At 36.0% G+C, this 21484-nt stretch overlaps 1 protein-coding gene across 13 annotated transcripts in view; it reads left to right on the top strand.

Annotated features, from left to right (window-relative positions):
* BMPR1B (bone morphogenetic protein receptor type 1B) overlaps positions 1–21484 on the top strand; it is a 424822-nt gene that overhangs the window by 339767 nt on the left and 63571 nt on the right. For 3 of the 13 annotated variants that reach the window (XM_043871291.1, XM_043871284.1, XM_043871288.1), the window contains one exon: positions 1170–1303. The exons of 7 other annotated variants lie outside the window; for them this stretch is intronic. Coding sequence is in view for 1 of the 6 variants with exons in the window: in XM_043871282.1 (XP_043727217.1) it covers positions 16795–16801 (7 nt within the window). In the remaining 5 variants the exon portion in view is untranslated. Of the gene's footprint in view, positions 1–1169; positions 1304–16267; positions 16280–16642; positions 16802–21484 lie in introns of those variants that run through there. 3 more of the 13 variants (XM_043871293.1, XM_043871289.1, XM_043871282.1) reach the window with 3 other exon arrangements.

The raw sequence follows: 21484 nt of genomic DNA, 5'->3' as shown, positions 1-21484 counted from the left end.
GAAAATGAAGTTCTGGCTGTAGCATAAGATGGTTAGAGAAAGGTAGGGTTAGTGATTAGGAGCCTATTGCAGACTACCATGCAAGAAATGATGAGGGCTACGTTGGGAATCTTTCAACAATATCAGTAGAGATATTGGATAGAGATAAGGAAGAGATAGGTAAGTAGAGATAAGGAAGGATTCCAGAAAAATTTAGAAGGTTGAAATGATTGTATTGCTAATGGATTGGATATAATGGATATAGAGAGGGAGATATTTAGGAGGATTCTTGGGTTTTTCTTTGGCAGCTGTGTGGATGATGGGCATGTTTATCAGAAAGAAACTGAAGACAGTTCAGGTTTAGAAAGAACAAGGATAGGCTGGAGAGGCTTCAGGAAGGAGGAAGAAGAATTTCAGATTTAAATATGTTGAGTTTGGTGTACCAGCAAGACCTCTTAGCATGAAATGTTAGAGATCTCATAGTCAGTTGATTATAAAAGGACTAGGGCTCAGAAAAGGGTACTTGTGCCTAGTAAGTGGATTGTGTCTTGAGATGGGCCTTACACAAATCAAACGAAGGAAAACCATATGCTACTGCATGTTCCTATAGGAGTATAGGAATTGGTAACTGTTGCCTGGGGGGGAAGTGGCTCTTTTTTAAAAAAGTTTGAAAGAGTAATCCTTGAAAAAGAGAAAAGAAAAAAAGAAAATGTCTGATTGATTTTTGTTGGTACATTTTAAAAGAATGAAAACAGCATTTATCTTTAGGTGAAGTGTCCAAGTACCCCTAGAATACAAAGAACTTAACCTTTAGCTTGCCCTGGCTAGCCTCAAACACTCCATTTTACTCTTACAGCCATCTTCTTTTATTGAAAACATGTTGAAGTACATTTTTTTCCTTTAGTCACCGGAAATGAGTACGTTCTTTAGTAAAACATCCAGAACGCATGTAATGAAAAATGTTTAATGTTTCAAGTAAGATTTCTGGTATATATGTATCTATTGAGTAATATAAGTTTTAAGTGATTGTGTTCTCCACTTACATGCTTTCCACCTATTTTGAAGCTCAGATTTTTGCCAATAGCTTTCATACCTCTGGTGATTTTTATTACCTTATTTAGTAGAGGAGAGTAAAGCATCTTGAACTGGTCTTCAGCCTAGACATTTATTTAACAATTTGATTTCTCAAGGGGCAACACTGTTGGAAGAGATTACTATACACAAATCTCTGGGCCGAGAGTGGATAGAGATGAGAAAGATACTGCCAAGGAAATTTATAGAAACAAAACTCAAATCACTCTGCGCTGTGATCATCTTGTAGTTGGTGAGTGCACCTTAGCTTTGGTTGAAATCTTGGACTTGTTATTTGAATTTAATCCTTGCTGTTTGATCTCATGTGGACAATTTACATTTCACTAAGATGTGAATGATCTTATAGTCTTAGCCTGCATTGGGCACAGGGGCATTAGTGGCTGCACTGCCTGAATTGCCATCAATAGAGCATGGATTCTGAGGACATGTTTAGTTGCCATGTCCGACTCTTTGTGACCCTGTGGACTGCAGCAGCATGCCAAGCTTCCATGTCCTTCACTGTCTCCTGCAGTTTGCTCAGATTCAGGCCCACTGAGTCAGATACAGAGTGAGTCTGACATACAGTGAGTCACTCGCTGAGTCTGAGGACATACATTAAATCTAAACTATATTGCTGATAGTGAAATTAAACTTTTTATTAGATTGAAGAAACTCTAAGAACCACAATTCAAGGGCCCAAGGTAATTCAGATTTAATTAAAAGAACTTTTTATATTTATTTAAGAGACTTGGTTATTTTAGGAAACTTTGAAAACCAAGAATAACTGAATCAAGGTTCTCCATAGAAATACCACGAATCAGAAGCATGTGTGTATATATGTTTTCATGAGGAACTGGTCCACATTATGATGGGGGCTGGCAAGTCCCTAGATCGGCAGTCGACAAGCTGCAGACTCAGGAGAGCCAGTGGTGTAGTTACAGTCCAGACAGAGATATAGAGGTCAGGGATTTAAGACGCAGGAAGTGAGCTGATACTTCAGCTGGAATCTGAAGGCAGGAAAAATGTGACGGCCCAGTTTGAAGACTTTAGACATGAGGCATTCCCTCTTTGGAGAGTCAACCTTTCTGTCCTATTCATACCTTCAGCTAATTAGGGAGGGAAATCTGCTTTCTGCAGTCTCTCAGATGTGATTCATCCCAAACACCCTCCCAGAAATACCAGATAATGTTTGACCAGATATCTGGTACCCACAATCCAGTCACGTTGACATATAAAGTTAATCATCACAATAACAGTATTTTAAAATCTATTCAACTACATTTAGTTAATAAGCATTTAGGCATAGCTCTGTAGATTCAGCAGAGAGTAAGACATTTTGAGTATCTAAAGAAGTAAAGAACAGGTGTTAGGTAATGCTTAATAAGACCAAAATAAAGTAAATAAAGTCAATAAAAGATACAACTTTTTAGTATTTACGTTCTTCACTAGGATATTTTTCATGTATATTGAAGCTTACTCAGTTGTGTCTGACTCCTTGCGACCCCATGGACCTTGTAGCCCACCAGGCTCCTCTGTCCTTGGAATTCTCCAAGTTGGAATAGTGGAGTGGGTAGCTGTTCCTTTCTCTAGGGGATCTTCCCAACCGAGGGATCTAATCCAGGTCTCCTACATTGCAGGCAGAGCCACCCGGGAAACCCTGGAGCTTACTACGTGGGACTAAAAATTGAGTTTCTTATTCTGAACTTTAAATTTTTAAACAGATATTAAAAAAAAACTATATACTTATTTTTCCATTTTTTAAATTCCTTTTTATATTTGTTTGTATCACAATGCATATTTGTCTGAAAGGTGGTAGCATAATCACAAAGAACCAATAAAAGCTTAGTCTGTTAAAAAAGTGCTAATGGATACCACAAGAAAAAAATTTCTTCAGCATTTTTTGCCCCTGTGTTGCATTATTCTGTTCCTGCGTAATATTTGTGGTCCCCTGTTTGGTGCCATGTGTTTCTGAATTCAGGTAATATAAAATGTTTCTGTGCTTACTGGATACTATAGGTAAACCAAGTTTTGATATTACTTAATTTTAAAAGAATGAGCGTCTTTATAAACATATGTATAATTATTTAGCCACAGAGCATAGCTTATTAAATAGCCATTACAGATGTGTTTCCTCTTCCCATCTCACCGTCCCCAGTTCCAGTTAAACTTTAGGAAGTGAAAAATACAAAGCAGCTGGGAAAATGATTGTAAGAATTTAACAGCTGTGTTTGAATGACTTAAATATTTTAGAGTCAAATACAAAATAAAAATTATCTGATTACTGTTTAATGAAATTTCTTAAAGACATTTAAATGAATTAGGTCTCTGAATTTGCTCATTTTTGGAAATTATAGAGGGGCTTCACTAAACATATGTGCTTTCTTATGTCTTAATTTCCCCAAATTAACTGAGGTATCTTTTATTTCTGGTTTTGTGATAATGACAAGGTAGTTAGTTTCACAATTCAGGGACTTTGGGGAGGTCTTTTTATAGAAACATATTTATCTCTCATTGAAGAAACAACAGTTTTAAAAGGGGGGAAAGTTATTGCTGTATGTCTGAAAATAGCGAACATGTTTTCCCTTTTCTTACAGTGAATCAGATGGGGTGGGTTTTGGAGAGACGTGTTCTCATGGAGTTAATATTTGACTTGCCAGCTCATTTGCATTTGGCTGAACTTGGGAACTCTGGCATGGCCATGATATCTTGTGAGATCTCCCACATTTTGGCAATAGGAGGAAATATTTGAGACTATGGCTTCATCAGAAGTCAATCGTTATGATAATACACTCCCTGACAGCTGTATAGGATTGATGTAAAATGCAACACTTTGGTGAATGCTTTCTTTGAAGACTCAAATCCAGTGTGAAAACATTTTTTAATGAAAAAGATTTGTGGCACTTTCATAATAGCTGGGCCTGCCCTGTTGATTTAGATCAAAATCATTTCCTCCCAACATCATAACCATTTTACTGTTCAGTGGTGCAGAAGGCATCATCAATAGTTAGTGAAATGTTTTGGATCATTTGGAATTGGATGACTGATAAAAATGAAAATATCTCCAACAGGTTGTGCTGTGGTGGACTTCTTACAAAGGCAAAAATAAAAGTTATCGCTACACTAAGAATTTTCTTAAGTGTTCTAATGATATGAACCATTTGGGTAAACATCTAATACAATACTGAATGTTTACAATTCCATTTAAGACTTTCATCATGGCTACTCTACTTTGGAATCTTAACTGTTTTCTCTTTCAGCTTTTAGGGAAAGGAAACACTAGTTCTTTTACTGTTTAATGAATATTTATGAAGTCCTTTGACAATTAAGGGCTCATTAAAATTCACTTCAAAAGAAAAGAGATAAAACACTTTTAAGACTAGAGCAGAATGTGGTGGCAAATAGAAATTCACATCTCTCTCTCCTTTAAGTCAGCAACACTCTGCAAATGAACAGACAGTCTTAGTCCAGGTTCGATGCATGAGACAGGGCCCTCAGGGCTGGTGCACTGGGATGACCCAGAGGGATGGGATGGGGACGGAGGTGGGAGGGGGGTTCAGGATGGGGAACACATGTACACCCATGGCGGATTCATGTCAGTGTATGGCAAAAACCACTACAATATTGTAATTAGCCTCAGAGTCAGACTTCTTGTTTAAAATCTGTTTCAACTCTTGTTCTGTGACCTTGCACAGTGCCTCAGTTTCTGCATTTTAATATGGGGGAAATAACACTCTAGGACTCATAAGCTTGTTGGAAGAAGCAATAGAGTTATTGCAGAGAAACACGGAGGACAGTTGCTGGCACATTAGTTTTCTCTGTTTTGAGAAATCTTTTCTTTCAATTTGAAAAGACCTTTGTTTCTCCTGGCTGAGGTTGTGCAAAGGAATAGTCAGTGAATCCTCACTTCTTATGGGTAGCGTTTTAGCTTCCTTTTCATCTCTGTTTTTCTCCATTCTTTCTTCCCAGGACCCCAAGCCTCTGTGTATCGCCATTTACAGCTACCTTAGACTGCAGTCTTCTCTTAGTTCAGATATGTCACAAGAATATGAGGATGCATAAATATATATTCAGTCATTTACAAAAGCAGTCTTTTATGAATGAATTGCTGGAGTTAAGGTATTTTGAAGTGAGAGCACTTATAACATCTTTGCTATTATTCCATGTATGTCATTGTTATTTGGTAATGGAAATAAAGAATACCTGGACATGAAGTCAGATAATGGCCCAGACAGTTACATGCCGGCTCATCATTATTTTAAATTTGAAATAGAAGTACGTGTTGGGATGAGTAGAAGAGTACTAAGGAATCTACTCATTTATTTCTCTTTCTAAGAAACTTAACATTGCAGAAGTAAGCACTGACTTGGAAACCAAAAATTTGTATTCTGTTGATAAATGTATTCCTCTCAAGAACATCTCACTTATTCTTAAGTAATCTACCATCCTACTTTACACACTATAGGTCATAAGATTAAATTTGTCTTTGTAAAGTGCTAATTTCTGTTATTTAATGCAAACCATATCTTTAAGACTAGCCTCATAAATTGAATAATAGTCATAGTTTTCACTGGAATTTTTGCTGCTTTCACCATCTGCTCTTTACAGTCTATGAGAAGACCTATGCAAGATGTTGGACCTGTTTTACGGTAACTGAGTACACTTTCGCTTTTAATAATTATTTTCTATTGAAATGCGATGACTCTATTTACTATTTTTGAGAAGTGAAACTGCCCGATTTGATTGTTGTTAAATCTGTCTTTATGGTTTTTAGCCATCAAGTCCTCATTTTGGAGTGGAAACTTTCTAAAGAAGACACTAAATATTTCTGTATTTTCTGTATAGATGCTCTGTAGATTAATACTGCTCAGGCTGCTTTTTGCTATAAAAAGGCTGTCATCTCCCAGTTCAGTGAGGTCTGTAGCTTCCTTCTCCCCTAAAGTCACTGTTAACAGCCATGAGGTGGGTGCTGAGAGGTAAAAGATCAAAGTTGTAAAGTTGTCTAGTGCAGAGAGCGAGAAGGAGACCCAGATGTTGAACTGTGAATGTCCTGTTGATGTAAAACAGGCTTAGTTTTTCTGTATGGTTGGCAGAATGTTCAGAAATCATGCGGAAAGTTCCCAAATTGTACCAAGAAGTAAGAAAGTCCAGTGAATAATCTTGTCTCTATCAAAGAGTCCTATGTTGATATATAACCCTCCTTTCACATTTGTGTTATCAAATTATAGGATGAACTGGTACTTTGCTGGAGGGATATACTTATTTTGTGCTCTGCGGGAATCCATTATGATAATGTCTGTGTATATGTGTAATATATATATGTGTATATATATGTGTAAATATTATATACATGTAACATATATATATTTGTATATATATGTGTAAATATTATATACATGTAACATATATATATTTGTCCTTATAAAACTACTTAGAAGACTTATAAAATCTCATGTTTTAAAATGTTTTTATACTTAAAAACTTAGATATCTTTCCTTCAAAAATTTACAAATGCTAAAATCAGAGTTGGATGAGAATGTGAGCTAGTTAACACCAAACAATGAATTTCTTTGATCAAAAATTTCAGTGATTAATAGTATACAAATTGTTTACACTTATACTGGACAAACTCCTTAAGGTACTGTTCTGAGTATTTTATATATACAGATGAATAAATGCCATTGCCCTCATTTTACAGATGAGGAAATTGAAGTTCATGGAGTTTAAGTAAATTGTCTGAGGTCACACAGCTAATTATTCAAGTTAATAATCAGTTGGGTGGCTCACATGTAAATAAATTGTACTGCTTGCCATAAGAGGGTGATAGTTGATAGACCAGAATATGTGTGCAACTAACTGTTCTTCAATGTAGAGTAAAATGTGTAACATGGCAAAGTTCCATGAGAAAGAAAAAAAGATGCATATACCCGTGATTGTGAACTGTAACATGGATGATGGAAATGGAGGTGGCTGTAGTCTGAAAATTATGAGCAAAGGCATGGGAATATGAAAAAACCTGGTGAGTGTGATAAATATGGACAGAGAGCTGCAAAGGTAGGTTGAGTCAATTAATTTTTCTTTTAAGGTGTACTGGGTCTTTGTTGCTGTTGGCAGGCTTTCTCTAGTTGTGGCCAGGGAGAGCTATTCTAGTTTCATGTAATTGTCTCATTGCAGTGGCTTCTCTGGTTGTGGGGCATGGGCTCTAGGGCACAGGCTTCAGTAGTTGTGGTCCATGGGTTTAGTTGGCCTGTGACATGTGGGATCTTCCTGGACCAGAAATCAAACCTGGGTTGCCTGCATGGCAGGTGGATTCTTAACCACTGGATCACCAGGGAAGCCCAGGTCGAGTCAATTAAAGTACCTTGGATGCTTTTTTAAGAACTTTGGAATTAGAACTTTTTATTTCACTTCAGCTTTTTCATTTTCTCAAGTTTATGCGTGTGTATTGCCATTTTTAGAAGATTACAGTGAAAATAATTACCATAGAAGTGGGAGAAAGATCAGAGATCTAATTGTTTATATGGCATAGCAAAACTCTTAGCTCAATCCTAAGACTTTATATCTGAGCCTCAGTTATTTATGAAAATGGAAATAATTGTACCTGTGTTGCTAACTGTGGTGAGAATTATATGAAAGTATGTAAAACTCTGAGAACAGTGTTTTGCCTGTGGTAAGTACTCCATAGCTTGCTTGCTTTCATTTGTGGCTCATTTCAGCAATTTTTATTTACTTCCCTGAAGCATACAGACCACATGTGATAGCCTCTGTATACAGTAAAGGGTTAATGGACAAGCCGCTTCCTCCGTGCAGTTTTTAGGTTGTCTTCATACATTTTAAAGTGAGTGACCCTATTACCTCTTTGTTCTTTTAGTTTTCTCCCTTTTAAAAACATAGGACATTAGAGTCTGGTGAAGTTATATAACTGGCTGTATATGATTATATATCAACAGAAGAGCTGAGATACATGATTAAGTGTAGGCCAACTTTAAAATTTCATAACACTGGATGTTATAGAATGCTTATGTGTGTAATTTCTGGTTCTGTTTAACACACATATGTTTGTTCATGTAAGTATCTTGCAATGATACTATGAAAGTAACTTGTAAGTTGTTCTGAAGATGTACGAATATTGTTAAAAAGTAGTAGCTAATGCTGTCTAACAGTTGATAGCAACTTGAATTGAATATGACATACAAGGTATGCTATTTTTAAGATGTGTGCCCAGTCGTGACTGACTCTTTGCGACCCCATTGAATGTAGCCTGCCAGGCTCCTCTGTCTGTGAAATTTTCCAGGCAAGAATACTGGAGCAGGTTGCCATATCCTTCTCCAGAGGGTCTTCCTGACCCAGGGATCTAACCTGAGTCTTCTGCTTTGGCAGGCAGTTTCTTTACCAATGCACTATCACGTAAAGTGCGGTGAAGGCAAAGTTGATATGATATAGAAAACAAACCTTAATATGAGTAAGTACTGTTGGTATACTTCATGAGTTGCATAATGTTCTATAGTTTTTTCTTTGAACAGTGCTACATTTATTTATCATTACTAGCAGGAGCCATGATAATGGAACTTCCATGTGATTTCTTCCAAATAGTGAAACTAATTTAAATAACATATTATAAAGTGGTTAAATTTGTTTGAAAATTAGAAACATGAATTAGTACCTGTAGATAGTACCAATGATAAATTGTAGTGGGTCATAGAAAATAGTTATGTGTACATATTTTTTTCCTCCAGTCACTTTCTTTTTTATACACCTTTTAAAAGTTACTTTTAATTTATAGTTATTACACAATATTGGCTATATTCATTGTGTTGTACATCCTTGAGCCTATCTTACACCCAATAATTTGTACCTCCTACTCCCCCACATCTATATGGCCCCTACTTCCCCTCTGCACTAGTAACCATTAGGTTTTTCTCTAAATCTGTGTCTGCTTCTTTTTTGTTACATTCACTAGTTTATTGTATTTTTTAGATTCCACATATAAATGATATCATATAGTATTTGTCTCTCTCTGTCTGACTTATTTCATTTAGCATAATGGTGTCCAAGTCCATCCATGTTGCTCCATATGTTAAAATTTGGTCTTTTTTTATGGCTGAGTAGTGTTCATTGTAAAAGTACCACATCTTCTTTGTCCATTTGTTTATTGATGGACACTTAGGTTGCTTCCATATCTTGACTGTTGTAAATAATGCTACTGTGAACATTGGAATGAGTCTATCTTTTCAAATTAGTGTTTCTGTTTTCTTGGATATATACCCGAGTGGAATTGCTGGGTCATGTGGTAATTCTATTTTTAGTTTTTTGAGACACTTCCAAACTGTTTTCCACGGTGACTGCATCAATTTACTTGGCTCCCAACAGTGTACAAGGGTTTTCTTTTCTTCATATCTTAGCCAGCATTTGTTATTTATGTTCTTCTTGATGCTCGACATTCTGACAGGTGTGAGGTGGTTCCTCACTGTGGTTTTGATTCGCATTTCTCTGCTGAGCATCTTTTCATATATCTGTTGGCCATCTGCATTTCCTCTTTGGAAAAATGTCTCTTCAATTCTTCTGCCCATTTTTTAATCGGGTTGTTTGTTTTTTGATGTTCAGTTGTGTGAGTTGTTTATATATGTTGGATATTAATCCTCTAAATCTTCTCCCATTTAGTAAGTTGCCTTTTTGTTTTGTCAGTGCTTTTCTTTGCTTGTGCAGAAGCTTTTAAATTTAATTAGGTTCCATTTGTATATTTTTTATTTAATTTCCTTTAGGAAATGGATCAAAAAGTTATTGCTGTGATTTATGTAAAAAAGTGTTTTGCCTAAGTTTTTCTCTAGGACTTTTATATTATGTGATCTTACATTTGCATCTTTTATCCATTTAATTGTTCTGTTTTTAAATTGGTTCTGGATTCTGGTAGTCACTTTAAAACTTATGTTGCTGGGGTGAAAGATGTATCCTCTTCTGTGTTACAAACTTCACAGTCATTACCATCAAGTTTTAATCCATAGATTTCTGGAAAATCAAGGCAACTAGCATTTATTGGGAATTTACTCTGTCCTGTCAGTCACAGGGCCTATGCTAAGTGCTTTGTATAGAACTTCATTCAATCTTAGCAATAACTACAAGAGAAGTCGACATGATTACTCCTATTTTCAAGATGGAGAAATGGAGGTCTAGAGAAACGACTGAGTTTTTCACAAGGTACACAGCTAATTAGCCATGCTGGGTGTGATCTCTAGCCCATGTGTCCTCTCCTCTGAGGGCTGTCCAGGTTACACTGGCATCACAGACAATGTTCAGAACCTTCCTTTCACACTCCTGTTTTAGTAACCTAAAAGGTAATTTACTTGAATTCACTCTGTCAAAGTGGGATCAAAATCTTTCTTGAGCTTGAAAAGTATATGTAGAGGGGACAGAGGAAGTGTCAGAAAAAATTTAGCTGCATTTTCGCATTATGTTTTCAATTAGTAAAAGTGGAGATTTTACCAAACAGCAATCACCATAGAAGATGCACACACTCCCCTCTCTGAAATAACATCATAATCATAGATATATATGAGATAGCATCGTAGCTTCCTTCACATTAGATAATCCTTGAAACCTTCATACTAGGAAAGGTGTTCCACATATGCGAGGAACAACTTATATGCCTGCCCATGCCAGGCACTGTTCTAGATGCTGAGGTTGTCGTGGTTTAAACCAAAGAGATATAACTCTTACTCTGTTAACATTTATATGCAAAATACATATTTCATTTGAGTGTTAGTAATAGCACATTTAAGACCTCATATAAGAAATACTGAGTTTCTCTGTACAATATTTTTAGGTGGGAGAGAAGATTTGCTAAGTGTATCCCTTGTTTAAGACCCTTCAGTGATAAAAAGTCTAACTTTTCCTACAAACAATAAATGCTGGAGAGGGTGTGGAGAAAAGGGAACACTCTTGCCCTGTTGGTGGGAAGGTAAATTGATACAGCCACTGTGGAAAACAATATGGAGTTTCCTTAAAAAAACTAGGAATAAAACCACCATATGACCCAGCAATCCCAGTCTTAGGCATATACCCTGAGGAAACCAAAATTGAAAAAGACACATGTATACCATTGTTCCTTGCAACACTATTTATAATAGCTAGGGATTCCCTGGTGGCTCAGATGGTAAAGCGTCTGCCCGCAATGCGGGAAACCTGGATTCGATCCCTGGGTTGGGAAGACCTCCTGCAGAAGGAAATGGCAACCCTCTCCAGTACTCTTGCCTAGAAAATTCCATGGATGGAGGAACCTGGTGGGCTATAGTCCATGGGGTCGCAGAGTCAGACATGACTGAGCGACTTCACTTTCTTTTCTTTCTTTCTTACAATAGCTAGAACATGGAAGCAACCTAGATTTCCATCGACAGATGAATGGATAAAGAAGTTGTGGTACATATACACAGTGGAATATTAGTCATAAAAAGGAACTCATTTGAGTCAGTTCTAATGAGGTGGATAAACCTAGAACCTATTATACAGAGTGAAGTGAGTCAGAGAAAGATAAATATAATATTCTAACACATATATATGGAATCTAGAAAAATGGTACTGAAGAATTTATTTACAGGGCAGCAATGGAGAAACAGACATAGAGAAATAGACTTATGGACATGAGGAGAGGGTGAGATGTATGGAAAGAGTAACATGGAAACTTACATTACCTTATGTAAAATAGATAGCCAGTGGGAATTTGCTGTATGGCTAAGAAACTCAAACAGGGGCTCTGTACCAACCTAGAGGGGTGGGATGGGGAGGGAGACGGGAGAGAGCTTCAGAAGGGAGGGGATATGTGTATACCTATAGCTGATTCACCTTGAGGTTTTACAGAAAACAACAAAATTCTGTAAAGCAATTATTCTTCAATAAAATATAATTTAAAAAAAATCTAACTTTTCTTAATTCAGAATTGGCTGTTTCCTGCAGAAAAACGGCTCTTTGGAGATCAAGAGACTTAAACTGTGGTCAGATCAAGACATGCACATAGTTAAAGTTAGAGAAAAGCTTGTCTCATCGTGGTCAGCCTTTCAGTATTCAATATGAAAAAAACACAGAACCATGTAGAAGAAACAGAAAATCCTGACTGTGATAGCTTACAACCAAAAAGCAAAGCAAGCAAATATCAACCAGAACTAATTAGTGCCACATTTAACAAATTCTTCTTCTTTTCTTAATTACTTTCCTGAGAATGTGAACTTTGTGTACCTGTTTATTTTACTTTCATATTAATGAATCACTTTTTGCTTTTCTCAAGTGCTTATCAGTATTTCATAACTGGCAGCGTCTAAGTGGTGACAGCTTAATTTTCAGTGCGCTGTGTCATTTATGTTTTAATTGATCTCTAAATTTATATTAATGATTGCTTTCATATCTGGCACACATCATATTTTTGTGAGCTATCTAGTGTTTCCAGCTGCAAATCTCTCCTTAGATCTCTAAAGGGTTCAATAATATATATGTATTTTACTTATTTTTCCTTCTTAAAATTATCTCTCATGCTCATTCCCTTCTCTTCCACTATTGTTAACATTTCTTAGCTTATCTTAATATATACATAAATTTTATATATCTAGTGACCAGTAGTTTGTCATCTAGTATGGCAGTTCTCAAAAAATGATTCATAAAGATAGTAATAAGATTTATTATTAACATTTTCACTGATGATACAAAAGAGAAATAGTGGTTAGAACTGTTGATAGAACCTTAGCGCAAATGAAGACGGGGCATCAAACTGTACTTATATTCCTCACTGCCATGTATTCAGAGTAAAAACAAACCATCAGACACGCCACCTGACCAAACACCAAACCAGGTAACCAAACACCTACCACCCAACACCAAGCAAAAAGCTTTATTATTATTTAATAATACCTTGATTAGATAATATCCTGAATGAAGCTGTTAAAATTATAATGTTTATTAAATTCCAGCCTCTGAGTATATTTCTTTTTAATATTCTGTGTGACAAAATGTAGAGAATACATAAAGAAATTTTTCAGCATACTGAACATTAATGGTTACTTGACGACTTTTCTCATGAAAGGCAATTTTTACTATAAAGAATGACTGACAGACAAACTGTTGTTCTTCAGGCATGGGTATTTGCAGATGTATTCTCAAAAATGAACAGAGTGAACCTCTCACTTCAGGGAAAACAACTGACAGTATTTATTGCTAATGCTAAAATTCAAACTTTCAAACAAAATTCAGGATCTGGAAAGCTTACATCCACAGGATTGATCTGCATAACTGAGTGAACCAAGATTTTTTTCTCTAGACAACTAGTGCCCATTGTTTCATCTTCATGCATGTATAAAATCTTTTCAAAGTATATGACAGACAGTAGATTTTAATTTATCAGATTATGAAAATTTTATTGATAGGGTTTCACACTCGACTTGAATCTAACTTTGAAGAGATGTCTACTTGTCCAGTGTTTGTGTAGTACCCCAAAATAACCACTATTATGAAAAAAGTCTACTAAAATATAGGTCTTTTTCCAACTACAAATCTGTGGTCATACATTCTTCGTATATGTCAGACACAATATATTGCAATAGATATAATTCAGAAGCAGATACCCAGTTTCTTAAGTTTGACATTAAAGTGATTTGCAAAAATGTAAAACAGTACTACATTTTTTGTTTTTCTGAAAGCATGTTAAAATAAATGGGTTCCCAGGTATCACTAGTGATAAAGAACTCACCTGGTGATGCAGGAGACATAAAAGACGCAGGTTCGATCCCTGGGTTGGGAAGATTCCCTGGGGAAGGGCATGGCAACCCCCTCCGGCATTCTTGCCTGGAGAATCCCATGGACAGAGGGGCTTGGCAGGCTACAGTCCATGGGGTTGCACAGAGTTGGACATGACTGAAGCGACTTAGCACACACACATACATATTTAAAAACTGTTCAGTTTTAATTCCTAATTTAGTCAATGATAGCTGTTATCCATATAAATAAAAATATGTTCTTAATAATTTTTAATTAGGGAAAAGAATCTTGAGAGCAAAACATTTGTGAACTGCTGTCTAGCGGAGTCATTGCTTTTCAGAGTCACAGACCCGAGAGTTTACCTCCCACCTTTGTCTGCTGTTCACTTGTTTGTTTTCAGAAAAATAACCTCTCCGAGCCCTAGTCCCCTCATTTATAAAGTGAGCATTTTGAGGATTATATGAGATTTATCAACACGTAATTGGGGATAGATAAATGCTTTTTTTAATTAAATGCTTAATCCCCTTGAGACTCCTTGAAGTGGAAGTCCTGTTACTATGAAGTGTTTTGAAAAATTTGAAAAATTTGAAAAAATTAAGAACTGACCTAAGGTCACACAGTTAATACAAGGCAGTACTGGGATTTTTATATTTTATTAATATAGTATTCAATACTCTCTTTTTAGGCTACAGATGCAAAAAAGAATGTGTATCAGCAATGTGAAAGTTATGTGGAACCATACTATGTCTGAAGTAGGAGGGAGGTTAGAGAACACTTTCCTACCATCTCCTTTTACTGATAAGGACATTCAGAGCACACAAATATATCATTGTGACCCCTGAATTGCTTTGAACCTGAAAGTATTTTTAACATAATTTTTATCATCCTTTCTTACCTCCCATTCTTCTTTGCTTGGCTGGACTAAAAGAACTCAATTATCTTTGGCAAGAACTATTCTTACCATCCCACACAGATGCCGATGTAAACAAAAGCACACAAAAATAAGAAAGAAGACAGAAAGGATATGGTAAATAACCATAACCTTCTGTGTCTACTGGCTGATCTGTTTTTATTTTGCTCATTATTTTGATTTGTTTAAACCTTGAGAACTCAGTATTTGTTGGAAATTTAGCTGAAGTAATTTAAGAAGGGGATGTTTGGGGAGACTCGACAAAAATAATAAAAAGTAATAAAAAAGACAGAAGGAGCCGGCCGTGTTTGGAACAGGAGAGTGTATATACCAGTCAGCGCCAGACAACCCATCTCCGCAGAACAGGCTGATAAGACTCCTGGCTAGCACTCATGTGGTAATTTCTAGAGAGGAAGGTGTAGTTCTCTACGACACATGCTAATGCTTCTCCCTCTCCTCACCCACAACCCATTGATACCTTATGGACACTGGCATTAAGGCTTGCTGCTGCCACTTTATTATGTTTATTCTTTCTTTGTTTCTTCATAGTTTGCTCCCTTTTTACTATTACTTCCTAGAATTGAAAACATGAACTTAATATACTGTATCAGAGTAAAATCCGGCCTTTATTTAAACATAGCTTATATAAATAATCAGCTCAAGGGAAGTGAAAGTTATTTCCAGGCTATTCTATGTGTTAGTTTAATTTTAGAAATTCCCTACTGCCGTTCAGTTTGGGCTGTTTGTCCTGTCACCTTTCCCCTTTCTCTAATATAATGCAATCTCTATTCAAATTTATTCAAATTCCTTTTTCAGTAAACTCATTAATGCAAGCCCACAAGCGTACATAATTTAGTATGCATGTAATATTCCCTAAATATGTAAAGATAGACATCAGCCTTAAAAAATCTGCCTGAAAGTAGATAGGTGAAGTCAGGGGCATCCATATATATAGCCATATTTATTATATAAAGTATGCGTACTTGTTATGAATGATTTTCTGTACTTGTTGCCAGATGGGCTTGGGTTGATTTTTATTCCTCCTGTCCATGACTAGTTATGCTGTTAGGCAGCGGGAGGTGAGATGCCATTTTTCCAAATTGTTTATTGAGTTAGGGGAGAGCTGCAAGTAGTTAGTGATAGAACATGTAGTATTTTGGAATATTTGGGTCACCAGAGCAACCAGAGCAACTGCTTCTTTCTGCGCAGATTCTTTTCTTTAGAAACACTCAGTCACTCTCTGTTACCCATCCAGGGAATGCGGTCCTGGGAAAGCAGTCACCGTGTGGCATTGCTATGTTATGGGGTGGACTCAGGGTCGTTTCCTTCACACTGAGTTTCTAATCTAGACAGGTATGTTTGGCCGAGTCTTTCCTTGTGATCTAATTCATTCATTGGCATTCCTTCCACAAACATATCCTGAAAACCTGTGTTTACTGTCCATGCTTTATTTGGTCAGTCATCACTGTGCCGGTTTTACAAACAAAACTTTCTGGACATTCTGGAGATTTCCAAGTTGATAGCAAAACTCGGGCTAGAAATCACAATTCCTTCACCTGTTTGGAATCCAGTTATCCTGTTATACGTGTGACTTGGCCTATTGTAAGATGAGTTGGTGCTTGGTTACATGTTTTGTATGTAAGTTACAACATTTTGATATAACGGCACAAGCATCTCAGGTTTTCCTTTCAGGGCTCCTTTGCACTTTCTTCCCAATATACTCATTTTCTCTTTGTCCTAAAATCCTTTTCCAGCTGGGCTGATCTAGCCTGGGAAAACTGCTCTTTGTTCATAACCCAGGAAGGAACGGATGAAGGCAAACCATTCTCTGTGAGAAACTGGTCTCGGCTGTGCATCTGGGTGTGTGAGAAGAGACGGGACCCAGCAGACAAATGGCAGGGTGGCTCCCCTGAGAGGACAAGTAAGGATGAAAGCTCCCAGTTAGGATGTGTGTGTTGAGTGGAGGGGCAAACAGAGACATTTCACACCTGGCGTTTCCTGTCTTCTCAGTGGGAATGGGAGGGAAGAAAGGAGACATCTGGATCTTCAAGAACAGTGAAGTTTTTGAGAAGCCATTGCGGGTTGGGAGATAAGAAGTGAGGATGGAAGGTAGGAGAGAGTCTCACATTTTTTCTTAGACAGGACTATTCTGCACATACACTCGAGTGGCGGGCCCCTGCCTTTGTTTTGCCCGTGCATTGTAGAATATTGTGGTGAAGACCTCCGGGTTTGCTGCTACCGAGAAGAAAAGTAAAGCTGAGAAACTTGGCTTGTGTAGATATGCAATTTAAAAGCACATTCATCAGCCACTGCTGGTTATGCTGCAGAAGTGGAGAGTGCCCCTGCTCTGAGCATCAGCTCTTGGTCTGATTCAGACCTTGGCTGATGGACTGAGGAAAGGAAAAATGCTCTAAACGTTTCTGTTTTTTGATTATTGCCTGGGGGAGAGTGTTCTGTAGTGAGACCTTGTTTGAGGTTTGGAAAATACTAGGGATACCTGGCAAGAAGATGCAAGTTTTATGGTAATAATTTGCTGCTTGTGTATCTTCATTGTGAACATACTTGTAGGATGTATGTGTGTTTATGTGTGGGAGAGAAAAGGAAAGGTTATATAAAATAGTAAATCTTTGGAATGAATGTTTATATGATATGATTTTTTAAAGTCTAAATTGATATGTTATTAATGTCAATCATTAATAAAATCAGAAATCTGTGACTGTTAAGTCTCTTCAGTGGTAGGCAGAATTTTTCTGATCTTGATTCATTTAATAGCAAGAATTTCCTTCTAGTCACTAAAAAAGATTAAGAAGGTGTCACACTTAGGTTGCTTTTGAGTTTAATATAGGTACTGAATGGCTAACTACAGTTGTTGTTGTTGTTGTTTTAAAACAGGCACTGGTAGTTTCAGAATTGAAATAGTTTCCATCTTTTTGTCTCAGGCTTGGTTTCCTCAAAACCAGGTGGCTATTAATGTGAACCAGTTTTTCTTTTTTTTTGAACCAGTTTTTCTTAAGCATTTGTTACTGATATCCTTACGTTTGGTTTTTTGTGGGTTGTCATAGTTTTCATGATGTGACAAAAACTTAACATTTATTGATATCAAATATTTTATTGTTGTTCAGTCTGCTGAATTGCCAGTGAAGTAGAACAGAAGAGGTGATATTGAAGAAAACATTAAAGGTTTGCTAAGAGGTGGCAATAAATGTGGTATTACTAGCAGAGATGCTTTTGAACAATACTGCTAAGGAATAGGTCTAATGAGATTTGGGATGTTGTTTAGAATTAGTCAGCATTAGTGTAATGCTCTTTCAGGGGGCATTTGTAATGCCCACAAGAATGTGTCAGTGGAGTGATCAGATTCCAGGCGAACCTTCAGTTGCTTTGCGTAGTTGACATAACACACACCTGTGTGTTCTCTTCTCTGACCTCAAAATTGTTTTGAAAAACTTCTGACATCTGGAAGTGTGAAAAAGAGCAGATTTTGATTTGTTTTCTGACAAGTGGGAAGAATAAGTTCTAAATGTAGTATGTTTTACTTGTATATGGTACTTGCAGAAAGCGCCATGTTTTTCTCCTAGCCTTCTAATCAAGTATGGAATAAAACCTCCGAGTTACATGATAGACTAATATTTTTCTTGCAGCATTTTGACATGCTAGTGATGGAAATATGTATATACATACATATTTACATAATATTATAGATGTAGATAAATGAACAGTTGCACTCAGTTATATTTCTTTTTCTTGGAAGGAGTCATTTAGGAATTTTCTATCAAAACAAATTGTGAATAGGAATAGTGCTGATAAGAAAACTGGCCCAGTTCAACTTTACCTTTTACATAGTGACAGGTAAAGCTTTCCTTGATAACATATATTTGCTCAGCCTCAGTATTACCATAAATGCTGTCACTTAAAAGAAAATATCAAGTATCAATAAATTTTCTTTGAACTTGAACTACTCTGCAATAACTTTGGTAACTGAATCAGTTGGTCTTTTAAAATATATGCTCTGTGTTTTATATATTATTTTATAAAATAAAGTGCTTAATGATTTTGTATGCTCTGGTATCCTAGATTGATTTTTATTAAATCTGCAGATTTTTCTTTTCACAATTAAGCTTCACTTGGTTTGGCATCAAGCAGCTTATTCTTTGCAATCTATTTAATTGAATAGCTTCTGCTGTTTATCCTAAAATGCAGATAAATGGCTTTCAGCACACTGTTTATAGTTTAATAGTTCCTGAAGTGAGTCAACATTATCTGCTAGCGTCTACATGTCATAACTAATGATCTCTCTGCTTACACTTTCTTGCTGGTGAGGAGACACTGAACTCTCTAGAGGGGAAAGCCCTGAACACTTGGTGGTGGGGGGCTTATTTTTATGGTGCCTATTGAACAGCTTTCCCCCCGCTTATTGGTATGAAATGGGAAGAGAAATATTTCCTTTACCATGATTTCAACTGCACAAAAGCGATCACAAAGTCCTGTATTCTAAGGACTGGGGTGGAAAATTGGGGGGATGTAGGTACTAGAGGGATTTATTTTATTCCAGATTTTCTCTCTAATTAATAATTGCACAATTTTGATCCTTTCCTGGCCAGGCTGTTTGATGTGATGGTAGAGAAGGAGAACCACCAGGAAATTTTCATGTTATCACCAAATAGTTACTGTGGTTTCAGTGATGAAAGCAAATAGTTTTTTGTCTGCTAAGAAAGATGAGAAGAAAATAAGTAACCTTCATTGTTGAAAATAAATAACCATCATTTATCACAAGTGAGGTCTATTCATTCTGAAAGAACCGCATGCTCTTTCTTTAAGGAAAAAACAAAACAAAAGTCAATGAGATTTCACTCCTATTGAGCAGGCTTGATGGCTGTTACAGTTAAAGCTGACAAAGTTTTGCCAATCTCTGATTCATTACATAATGACAGTTCTTGCATCCCATATGAAATATCTGACTTTTTAGGTAGGGAATAGGACCTTCTGTAGGTGAACTTAAAGAAAGCTTTCTTAATAACTGAAAAACAAATTCTTTAATTTTGGTAAAATATTTTGCTTGATCTTAAATATTCTTTGTCAAAGTGGGAAACTTTCTAACTGAAGTGGTCATTTAAAATAGCTACTCTTCTTTTCTCCTATATTATTGTTATTACTTATTGTTGGGAGTACTTTGGTCATTTAAATAGAACATGATTAAGTATATATTTTTTATTACTCTGATACTGAAATTTAAAATCATATACCAACTTATCAAAATATTTCAGGGTGAAAAAAAATTATATAGAGAGATATGTCTGCCTTTTGTTGGTGTGGTTGAGAATAACCATATATGAGAGAGTTACTTGTAGCAGCTTAGATTCAGGGTTTTTTTGCGGGGGGGGGGTGGGGTGGGGGGGTGGTTACTTGATTTGGTTATACCATATTGATAATTATTTTAAAAAAGAGAAAGGAAACATTTTTACTTTAGAATATGATGTTTGGGCAGGTAATTTTTGGCATCATTGAGGAGTTACAAGTTGGATAAAGAACTACAAAGAAGGAAAATTTGAAGGTAAAATCAGACTTTTCAAAACCTGGGCCACTTAGTCTGCTAGGCTTTATACAATTGCAAAATTTAAAAAGTAAGATTGCTTTTGAAGAATGTTTTGAAAACTGAAGACATTTGTTTATTGAAAGAGGGAAAACTTGAGAAACATCAGGCCAGAATGTTCCGATGTATGTCATACCCAGATTTAAGATAACAAAATCATTACAATAACATAGTCTCAATTCAGATCTTTCCTTGGTGTTTCTTCTCAAACATCAATAAGACTTTTGCCTTTGGCAACCTTATTCCAAAAAATCAAACAAAACTGATGGTGGTTCAGAATCTCAATACTGTTTTAATGGTCAATTAAGTATAATTTCAGAAAAAAAATTTTTTTGTCTTAAAACATCAGTAATCTAGGTATATATTTTGCTAGTCATATAAGTACCCAGAACCCAATTCAGTCTTCTTGTTTAGTTCAGATGCACAGACCAGAGTATGGGAATAGTTAGGAAAATATTAATACAGCGTTTTGTGGCATACTACCACAAACCTAGGTCTTTCTCCAGTTAGCCTCACAGTGTTATCTGGAACTTTAAATGCAGTATTGTCTTTAACACTGCTGCCCACAAATATAAAGGAAAGCTCTAAGACTTGTCAGATTCTAATGAGAATGCTTTTATGACCATAGAAATTTTCTTTGACCCTATTACTCCTAATATATATCATATGGAATTTTTCTAGTATTTTATATATTGCTTTTCTTAATAGGTAATTAGTGTCTAATTAATGAAAACAAAATATTGTTAAACATTTTAGTATATACTTTATATGTAAAATTTTAAATTGATGTATTTTCTTCATTTCAACTCTTTTTATATATAAATGAATGTTTTGTTTCTTAACCATCTGCTACTAGGAAAGCGTATTTGGTTTTTGGGTAAGTTTTTAGATTATTTAAAATGGCATGGACACTGGCCTAGAGGACAGATGGTTTTGTGTTTATCTAGAGTGTAAATGGAAAAATAGTGAAAATTTTGGTATGAGTGAATGGTCAGCAGCCCTTTTATGACAAAAGAACAACAATAACAGAAAAAATAACTTTTATTCACTCTCCTGGATTAGATTTTAAGGTTTATGAGTTAGTGGCCATTTCTTCTTCACCTCTATGAAATCAGAGTGCTTTATAGATAGCTTTGTGTATGATAAATATTTCTTAAGTCAATTTGGACTTGCTAGCAATTTAATGCTGGTTAAAATAAATA

The sequence above is a fragment of the Cervus elaphus genome, chromosome 17 (genome assembly GCF_910594005.1).
Source record: "Cervus elaphus chromosome 17, mCerEla1.1, whole genome shotgun sequence".
Taxonomy (NCBI): Eukaryota; Metazoa; Chordata; class Mammalia; order Artiodactyla; family Cervidae; genus Cervus; species Cervus elaphus.
The sequence above is the reverse complement of the archived record's forward strand: the minus strand, read 5'-3'. Positions and strand labels throughout refer to the sequence as shown.